The sequence below is a fragment of the Beta vulgaris genome, chromosome 2, assembly GCF_026745355.1.
Source record: "Beta vulgaris subsp. vulgaris cultivar EL10 chromosome 2, EL10.2, whole genome shotgun sequence".
Lineage (NCBI taxonomy): Eukaryota > Viridiplantae > Streptophyta > Magnoliopsida > Caryophyllales > Amaranthaceae > Beta > Beta vulgaris.
In genome coordinates this window covers 2349660-2360856 of record NC_079203.1, presented here as the reverse complement: position 1 = coordinate 2360856, position 11197 = coordinate 2349660, and the positions used below count along the sequence as shown (strand labels likewise).

Sequence of the window (11197 nt, the reverse complement as noted above, 5' to 3'; positions counted from 1 at the left end):
CCCACTAGCACGAAATAATACAAAATAATTTCTACCCCAAACTAATAAATTAAATGTTCACAAGGAAAAGTACACCCTATAAAGTACCATAAACCTCTCCCGAGTATCTATGGCTTCTCTAATATGCATTCAAGCCTACTCCCGTGGAATCATGCAAATTAAAGACATTAAACACGCACTTTAACTTCCTAACAATCCATTCTACCTACTCCCGTGGAGAACTTCATGTCCTTAATTGAAATACTCAAATCCGTCAAAATCCAACTCCCGTTGTGATCAAGACAATGGAATCATAACAATACTAGTTATCCCTAATCTAGTATTGGGATATGCACAATCAATTAAGCAAGAACAATTAAAATTAATATGAGAATTTAAAGAAACAATCATGAATTAAATCATACTAGGGTTCAACTTAACCATAGATAAAAGAAACTACTCTATCATGAAATAAATAATGAAATCTAAAACTATAAAAGAAAACATAATTAAAGAAATCAATGAAAGAAACTAATGAAACTCATAAATTAATGAAAAAGAATAAAAACTAGGGTTTACACTAAAAACTAGAGAGAAAGAGAGAGAAAACTAAACCTAAAATCTAAAGAAATAACGTGAGAGGGGGGAGGAGAGAGAAAGAATGAAAACCTATCTAAATAAATATTCAATAACCTAATATGACTTGGAAAGTAATTTACAAGATAAGAAAAATCTTAAATAAATCATTAATAGCGGATTAGTGATCCGCGCGTACGCGTGGCATATTCCAGCAGAAACAGTGCAATCTTCCGAAAGGCATAACTCCTTGACTAAAGTCTCCTCGGGGCGTGCCACCTATCGTTGGAAAGTCTTCAAGTCTAGTTTCCAAATATGCTGGAATTACTCGATTTAAGAATCACATCAAAAGTTATGATCAGAAGAGTAGACATGACTCTTTTTCACATTTCTTCTAATGATTTTCCGCTTCGTTTTCGCTCAAATTCGTACTTATAAAATATCTATGACGATCCTTATGCATTGTAGTCTTCCTTCCCAAGTGCTCCTAATCCTCAAGCTTAATTAATCATACTTCAAATATGTCCTCAATGCCTGAAATTCATCAAAAACAAGAAAACATACCGAATAGGAGTAGAAAAATATAACTTAAGAATATAATGCATCAATGAACCTAAATATGAAACTAAATGCTCTAAAATGCAACCTAAATGCAACTAAAAACTATATATAAATATGACTTATCAAGGAGCCCAACAGCACAGGACCCCCAAAATTATAAAGGCCCCAAATATATTATTTTGAAGATTTTACTTCATATTTGAAGAAATCACCCTTGTTTTCCACCCTTAATAAATTTGTCAATGATTTATTTTTAAATTTTCAATTTTCTATCTTTAGAACTCTAACCTTCCATCATTAATTTTTATATATTTAGGGGCCCAATTTTCATGTTAGAACCGGGACCCCAAAATCTTCAAGACGGCCCTAGCTAAAAGAAAAACATGGTTTTCCATTAAAAGTAGTAGTACAAATAGCGGAAAGTTTCTGGTACAACTATTAGGCCATGTGGCAATACAACCCCCTCACAAACCCATAAAAGTAGGGGCAATTGGGGATTAAGTAATCTATGGATTAGCCAATATTATATTGTTGGTGAACCAATTAAATCTTTGTGTTGATTATTTCTTTTTTCTGTACTTTTATTGCTTTCACTGTAATAACCCCTCTGTACTTTTGTACTTTTCTCACTTATTCATAGATAATCTTCTAAATTCTTCTTCATATATAAGAAAAAAATATAGTCATGGTCTTATATGATTCGCCTCATTGAGTATTTTATTAATTTTCAAACGTTATGATTTTCACATTTATATAATTAAAGATAGGAAAAATTCATAAAACAACATTTTATAATCAATATTTTTCAAAAAAAAAAACTACCTTATATGGAGTAACAATTTTCTTTCAGCATACTACCATTTCACCGTAATCGGAGTTTAATCACTAATAATTGAGTCACTGTAATTTGCTTTTCTTTCTTCTCCTCTCGTTTCGATCTCTCCTCTTTTCTCGCTACCCCACCGGCAGCAACACCTACAACGATCGTCATTTATTTATTAGTATTAAACATAAACGTAAAATGATAGTATATTGAGGAATTTATTATATAAGGTAGTTTAATTTTTTGAAGAATTTTTTTTTGAAAGGTAGTCTTTTTGATAAAAATTGGTTATAAAAAATAGTTTCTTGAAATTTTGTCTTAAAAATATTTAAGACCAAAGAACTGCATTTGCAAACGTGCATAGTTCAAGTAGAAAAGATAAAAAAAAAATACAAAGGGAGTACACTTTAAAGAATTGAAATTTCAAATTATTTACTTTATAAAGAAAGCTATTGCAAATTAATAGGGAAAGACACCTTAGATTTGAGATTTATCGTGACAATTTTTTTATTAATTTGAGATAAAAGATAATAACCAATGGTTAAAAGATTACAATGGCTACAAAATTATTTTAGACATATTGTAAAAAATTATCCTGCTGCAAAATTACAGAAACTAAATAATCTTGATATCGTTACATATATCTCAACTTTTTCCCATAAAGAAAATATCATTTTCGAAACATATTAACTTCTAGCTTATAAATATAGTGGGTCTAAGGGAGGAAACATAGTGAACTAATGTTGTTATTTAATCAATTTTCTATTCTATGTTGTATAAGCTTTTTGCCGACGAACTAACACATTTTGTCGGATCCGTTACGACTTACGAGTAATAGGTGGGAACTAGCATAGCGGTTCAAACGCATGAGACACGTCTTGGTCATTTTCGTGACGCTAGATGAACTTCAATTTATGACATTTTGGTACCAAATTTTTTTTTTTTTTTTTTGATAAATTAGTTATATTTCATTTCATAAGATTCCAGAGAAGGAAGCTCAACTCAAATCCCAGGTATCCCTTCCAAAGAAGGAAACTTTTATAGTGAGAACACACCCAAGATAGAGGAGTTTTACCATCTCCTTCAGATACATACTAATTCATCAATCTAGATTACAAAATCTGTCTTCCAACAACTCCAACCAAGCCAAAAAATCATCTTGTCTAGATAACCCGAGTTTAGCCAATCCATCAGAAACCGAGTTCGAGGATCTTCCGCGGTGACAAATTTCGAACTGAAGTTCTGGAGATGAAATATTTCGAATATAATTCAGAATGAACTGAATATTCCAAGGCCCACCAAATTTCTCCTTACACCATGCCACCGCATTTTTAGAGTCTGATTCCACAATAAATTTTTTACCATGAAGATGGTTGAAGTCCTTACAGATTTTCATGGCTTTGTGAATTGCAAAAATTTCTGCAGTGTTGATTTCCATGAAGGGGATAGGGGATGAAAAAAGGCAGATGAATTTGCCATTGTGATCTCGAAGCACTCCTCCAATAGAAGTGCGCATGAGGTGAGGGTGGAGAGAAGCATCCACATTCCACTTGAGCCAATTTTCCGGGGGAGGAGACCATATCGAGGCTGACGGATCAAGAGGGAGTAGGGTCCTTTTCGCTTTTGATTCCACCCAGCGAAGACATTGAGGATTTCTCGAGATCTCATCCGGACTATACGGAAATTGAACATTCCAGCCCTTTATCCACCAACCAACACGAAGCAGAATCATATTTTTCACTTGCTCACCTGACATTGTTGCGTTTTGAAATATGCGACCATTTCTTTCCTTCCAAATCGACCACGGAATTATGAAAAAGATAGCTGCCCAAACCTTTTGAAAGAAGGGGTTGGGGATAGGAGAGCGCCATTGAATGAAAGCATCTCGCAAATCCAAAGGAAGTACCCAGCCAACTTGCCACAAAGATAACCACCAGGACCATAATTCGCTTGCGAACCTGCAGTGGATGAATAAGTGATTTGAATTTTCCGGAGCTTCCCCACATAGAACACAATTAATGTCTTGCGCCGGAATTATACCCAATCTAACCAACTTCTCTCGGGTGTTTAATTTCCCCAGAATTGCGAACCATGTGAATATTTCAACCGTGAGGAACTAGATTTTTCCATAATTGCTTCAAGGGAGTAGCGAGAGGTTTTTGCATTTTCAATATCAATTCTTGCTTGAAAGACTTGACTGAGAATATACCATTTTTCACTGGTATCCATATGAAGGAGTCTGGAGTAAGAGGATCAAAGTATACTCTTTCAAGGATAGATGATAGTGTTTGCCATTCAATGATATCTCGGGAGCGAAGATTCCTTGACCATGAAAAGGACCATTCCCATTTGTGTCCATCCCAAAACCCGAAGGAGGCAACCGATCCATTGGGCATGAGACTTAGTCGAAATAGCCGAGGGCATAGGCTTTTGAGAATAACCTCTCCCACCCATAGATCTTGCCAGAAGAGAGTATTGCTCCCGTCACCTACCCAATTCAATACATGTTTGTACAAGCTTAATTCAGATATTTATAATTGAAGCCATGTTTATATCGTTTTAAGTCGTATATTTAGCCGTTTATGACACAAATATTATACTTCCTCCGTTCCATAATAAGTGAAACACTTCTCTCTTTTATGTGAGAGTTTTTTTAGAGAAGTGTTTCACTTATTATGGAACGGAAGAAGTATCAGTTAAAACTTATCAGATTACGATACCAACTATCAAGTTATTAGCTTGGGGAACAAACTTATCAGATTATGGGTGTGAACTTATAAGTTATGGGTGTAAACTTTTCAATTTACTACGACAAATTATCAGTTTTTTTTATATATATACATCAGTTTAACACATAGCTCACATAATTATTTTGTTTTTTGACTTTGAATTTGTGGACAATTCTGTGTCGCTGCTTTGATTTTGCATCAAGATCACAATTCCAACCAAGTCAGGGACTGTTTGGTTGGAGGTTTTTTGGGCTTGAAAACGTATTGAGATAATAATGCGCTCTCTTTTAATATGTTTGGTTGGGTTGTCAACTTATTTTGCTCCCTTACTAGCCCAATTCTAATTCCACTAATTTGAAACCCTCATCTTACTAGAGTAAACAAAATTTGTTATCTTCCTCAAACACTTCACCATACTCTCTACCCCTCTCTCTCCTTTGTTCGTCTTTCTCCTCAGTTCACGCCTCTCTCTCATTCATTCGTCTCTTTCTCTCTTCTTCATTCGCACATCTCTCCTCCATGTCTAAAAAACAAATCCAAAAAAAATCGGGTTTCCCAATTTGTGAAAATCCATCGAATTTCTCTGTTAAAATTTTAACTGCATCACTCAAAAATCAACAAAGGAGAAAGTTCAAGTTTGTTGTTAAATGCTTCAAAAAGAAAGTAAAAACCAAGCTTGAAAACAAGGAAGAACAAGAATCAGCAAAAATCTCTTACCATAATTTTAGAAAAAGAAGTATATATATTTCAAATTCGAAATGATTGTGGTATAATTGAACCTGGAGAATTGTCTAGTGATTTACTCTGTTTGTCTTGATTTTGGTTTTAATTTTGTGATTTCAGAGAAATTGATTCGTGAATCTTGCTGCTGATTTGTGTTTTCTTGGATGATTGATTGATTTTGGTTGATTCTTTTTATTAATATCTTGTAAGTCTTCATTCTATAATTCTTTTTTTTGTCGACGTAAGTAGTATAATTGAATTTAGGTATATGGATTTTGCTTGATTCATGCAATGAGATTGAATTATTCTGAAGTGGGTAGGTAATTTTCGCATTTTGGAAAGTGATAACTTTTTGGGTATTATTATAATATTAAGAAATGTGAATCCATTCAAAATATGAATCAAAATATGAGAAAGGAAGTCATAGAAAACTGATTCCGTTCAGACAAACAAAATGTTAAAAGTGGATGTAACAGCCCGCCACATCCGAGCTGCAAGCTAATCACACTTTACATTTCACAAATTACTAATTAACCTCAATTAATTAGAAACATACATGCAGCGGAACATAACTCAAAACATGATCCTCGACCTCTTATGGTCCACAATACAACAACCCAAAATAGCTTCATGATCTGAATTGATAAAATCTCCAAATGAATACCATTATACATCATAAGATTATTTCTAAACAACAACACAATCTCCATCTTGAGATAAACGAGACACTTCTCTGATCACAAACTTATGATTCCAATCTACTCGGAAGCGCACTATACTTGCAAAATAACTAAGAATGAATTTTACCCCCACCAGAAAAGGTTCAAAGAACAAAATAAAGCACTGAAACTAAATAGACACTGTCCAACCAGAAAATCTTTTCGGTAGCTTGAAACATTTTTACGAGGTTAAGCTCTCCTACAAGATATTTGAAATCAAGATAGAAGCTTTGAATGAAGCGGTTTATAATGAGAAAACTCCAAGTGAAGTTGAGAGTAATAGTTGTTAAGGAATCGTTGTTCTGGAACTTGAGTTAGGAACTCAAGGTGTGGCCCCAGAGTAAAGTTAGGTTGTAACAAAGTGTTTGGCCTAATTAATGAAAGAGTTGAGTTTAAAATTTCTAGTGGTCAAGGTTGTTTCTTTTTGTTGGGCCCAAGAAGTTCTTCCTCATAAAATCCCTTGTGTTTCTTTAGCTTCTTTGTTTAAGTTTTATAGTTCCGCAAAAAATACGTTTATTTCTACACATACAATTCACCACCCCTCTTATGGTGTTCCTATTGAAATAACAACATCATTCAATGTGGCTAAAAGAAAATGCATCTTCTTTTGTCAATTGCAACATCCTATCCTTTCAAACTTTTTCAATTTCTGAAATTAATAGTCATCTTTTTCAAGGAAGCCCTCACTCGAAGTCTAAACTTTTTTGTAGATTGTTATAAGTGTTTTTCCAAACACGTAGTAATACGCTTTACTACAAGAATTTTACCGACCCACTAGGATCAACAAGGTTCACGATGAACTCTTGTGAGATACGAATAAGAAACTATGAAGTTTGGTTGATGACAAACTACATATATATACTACAATGTATTTGAAGGTTGTGCTTTACAATGAACAAGGAGAGAAATCTAGAAATAAATTTCCTTAAGCAAGTATGAATATTTTCTAACCCCATTCATATGTGACATCTTCCTATATATACTAGGAATGATTTTCAGAAGAAAAGACTGAAATCATGCATCATTACACACGACGAGTCATGCATCATTTCACGAAACAAAGTAGCTCGTCGGTATGGTGTGAGCACACCAAACTTCTTAACAATCAAATGAACTCTAGAGGCAATGGTGCGGGGAACCAGTGCGCGACACACAACTATTGACGTGCTCGACACACAGCTGATGACGTGCTCGGCACGTAGCTTTCCTGCGTGGCATGCACCAAGCTACGTGGCACGCACCATCCCTAATCATCACTTCTTTGATTTTATTTCTTTCTCATCACGTTTCACCAAAACGCCACAACACCGAAACGCGATATCATCGCATATCATCAACGGACACATTTAACTATAAACGTTCCAACAGGGACTGGACTGATTGAATTGGATTCAAAAAAGTTCAGATTATATTTGGACTCAATTTCTCGAGTCTAAAAAAACTTTGGAATGGATATAAATTCGGCAAAATCCAATCTAGTGCATCTAATTTACACACCTAATAAAATGAAGACCAGATTGATTAAGTCCCTCTCCCGAGAATTTTGAAACTTTCTCTGATTAAAAGCCTATTCCATTGGTCGCTTGACTTATAAATCAAAGATTAACCCAAAAAAATGCAACTTAAGTATGCATGACCATTAACATACAATCATACCAGCATTATATATTTTTTTTCTTACTATACGACTAACAATTATTTTGTACGCGATTATAAATTATATTAGTTATATGATTACATATAACTTTGCCGCTGGATAATTCTAGTCGTCCTCCTTTCTTCTCTTTCTTCCTTTCGTTATAAGATCTCTCTTTTTTTCTAAACTTTTTGAGGACAAAATTTAGCCTAATTTTTCTCCAGGCATTTCCATTATCTCATTTACATTAAAAAAAGTATAACCGTAATGAGTGTAGCTCATCGTTGTTTGTTTGTCTCCCTATAGTTGAGCATTTTTTAATTTGTCGATGCTCTTTAGTCTCCGTATGATGGAGTCGTTGTTTGTTTGTCTAGTTTTTTGATATCCCTTGGTCGTTGACTACAATGAAATTGATTTGTTCATGAAGAATTATGTAGGATCGCTATAAACGTATTTTTTTATTGCACTCAAAAGAGTTGGATGAAAATTGTCCTCGCCACTATAATGAATTGTTAGCATGTCTTCTTAAGAAGGTTGCTGCTCCAGCAATGTATATGAGAGACATTCCACATTGCAAGATCTTCTCAATTGTTGTAGTTTTGATGAAAGAAACATTTATTGGATACAATGTTATGAATTTGCTAGTTCTACGCTTTATTTTTTTGATGTCGTGACTTCTTATCTAATGAATTAATTATACTATTAAAAAATATTGTATTCATCCTAACGTCCATGACAATGAAACTTTATTCTCAAGTACGTATTTTTCTTCATAAACCTTCACCATAACTAATATATATCACCACCTATAGTGATAATTATATTTTTGTAAGTTAAAAAGGATATATTGGGAGTGTACAAACTACAAACGTTAAAAGTAGACATAAACATACAAAACCTTATAAATTACACATATAATTATCACCATCGCAAATCAATAAAAATCTTAAAAATACTTTTCTTTCTGGAGAATAAACAAATATTATGAGTTATGACTAGATTTAATATATTTGGTTGGTCTATACAGTCTGATTGCGTATTGGATGTAACATGTTACGTTATAACTTGTTTTATAGCAAAATCTTAGACGTACATAATGACACAACCTCAAACAAAAACGACATGGACCATACAAATAATGACATAGATTTGATGTCATTTTATCATTTTATTTCATATCTTTAAGTTTTTAGTACAAAAAAGTTGTGGTTTTTGATTTGTCATACCATAAATTATAATGTAATTGTTACACCTAATAGCTTTTAACTAGTTATTAGGCCCGGGATATGCCCCGGAAAGAAAAATTTTCATTTATTAATATAATACTTTATGATAACAACACTAAATACAATTTAGTCTAGTGGTTAAGACTTTAGTATATGTACTTGAGGTCTCGAGATCAAACCATATACTATGCAATTTCTAAATTTTTCTATTGTACATATTTTAGATGAACTAAAACTCCCTAGGTAGAGCGCCACGTGACACCATTTCTTGTTTATACACGCCTTTTAATATATTTGTTTTTTTATTGACTAATGTCGTCAACATGGTTTCAATATTTCGATTTTCGGTAGTGCTAGACAAACTATTTTCTCATTTGAAAAAGAAATTATTGCTAGATTTTTGTAGATGCAAATGTATGCCAATTGAGATAATTATTCCCCAATAAAAATGTTCGCGTCATTTTAGCATTTTAATTAGAAACGGGCCTCAACGCACCTGTAAGTTCACTTATAATGGGCCGACAATGGCATTGGAGTCCAGAAATCTAAATCACGCCAATTGAAACTAGAGCAAAGAACATAAAAATCCAAACATAAACCAAAATGGATTTTTTTATATTTATTTTAAATGTAAAACCCAAATGAAATTGGAGCGTATATCAACCAAAACAAAATAAATGGATAAGAAGAAATCCTTTGGGTTGCAATCGCACAAGGCCTCCACTCGGAATCCTATTACAATTTACAATCATACACTTCGAACCCCTCCTTAGATTACAATCAAATGCTTGGGGGTAGGAATTAAACCCTACACTTCATTACGAAAGATGAAAAATCTCACCACTTGAGCCAACTCTAACCACAGAGCATACATCGACATGAACTATACTATCTTTGCTTGCAACTTATATTATACGTATAGCGGTATAGGTAAGGATATTCATTTCGGATACCCAATTCTTGGACCGGGAAAATTGATATTCGAGACGACCCGAGAAATTTCGTACCATATCATCGCATATTCGGAAACTAAAAACTGGAATTTTCAAAAGAAAAGTTCATAAAATAAGTTTTGGATCATACCATCGGATATCCGACCTTGAAAACAGATATTTCGAGCCAGATATCTAGAATTGTCTATGTTTCAGATATTTGAAAATTTATGAGCCGTATCCGATACGAAATTTTCGTATATCCGATCCGAAATATTCAAAACCTAAAAAAGCGGGTCGAATATCCGAAAAATCGGATTGAATTGAACGGGTCACGGATCGCATATCGGATTGACCGGTCGACTACTTATGAACACCCATACATATAGGTGTATTAGGATGTCTTCTGGGATCCAGTTCACGACAATTTAGGCTACGTTTGGTAGAGTGAAAAACATTATATAGAAAACTATTTTAATTTATTTTTAGTGTTACATTACTTGATTTGCAAAGGAGTGTAAAAGAATTTTCCCAATGAGTAAAATTACTCTCCTAATGGTGGAAAATCATTTTACCTTTAAAATGAATGGTAAATTATGCTCGTTCCTTTTTCTTATCTCTCTTGCACACTATTATCACTACCTATTTACTTTCCCTTTTATTTTCGTTTCATCATTTTTCTTATATGAAACCATAAAACAGAAAACTAATTTTGGAATCGTATTTTTCGTTGTAAGTTGTTCCATGAAAATTATTTTAAACTAAAATATTTTACACCCAATGAATCAAGTGAATCCTTTGTCGTAAATCCAAATTGACTAAGGGCATGTTCTCTTCGGCATAAAATAGTTGAACTGAAATGAATAATGATACGTGAGAGTAAAAGTATTGTCCAGAGCTGAATTGAACTAAACTGAACTGAAAATAAGTTGGAGAGAACAGACCCTAAATATCACAAAACTAACTCTGATAGAGAAAACTGGCTATACAGAAAGTTGACTATATCATACAAAAATTGACTATCTAAAAGGTGATTATAGCATATGAAAACAAACTATATCAAATAAAAATTGATTATATTATACGATACTGGTGCAAAATAAGTTATTTACATGTGTATAGATGTTCAAGCGTATATATATTTTTTTCTCATTTTCAAAAGGTAGACAGATCATGGTGGGATGGGATGGCCGACCCTGATGGGCATCTCTACCTCTTTCTTGGTCACATTCTCTTCCATAAAAATTATGATATGGGAACGTTCATTAGCTTAAACTCACACAATCAATTTAT

General features: G+C 33.4%; 1 protein-coding gene across 1 annotated transcript; it reads right to left on the bottom strand.

Annotated features, from left to right (window-relative positions):
* Positions 1–3041: 3041 nt before the first annotated feature.
* LOC104887825 (uncharacterized) lies at positions 3042–3695 on the bottom strand. The gene has a single exon (XM_010672577.1). It carries the CDS (start codon positions 3693–3695, stop codon positions 3042–3044), a length of 654 nt encoding a protein of 217 aa, XP_010670879.1.
* Positions 3696–11197: the final 7502 nt, after the last annotated feature.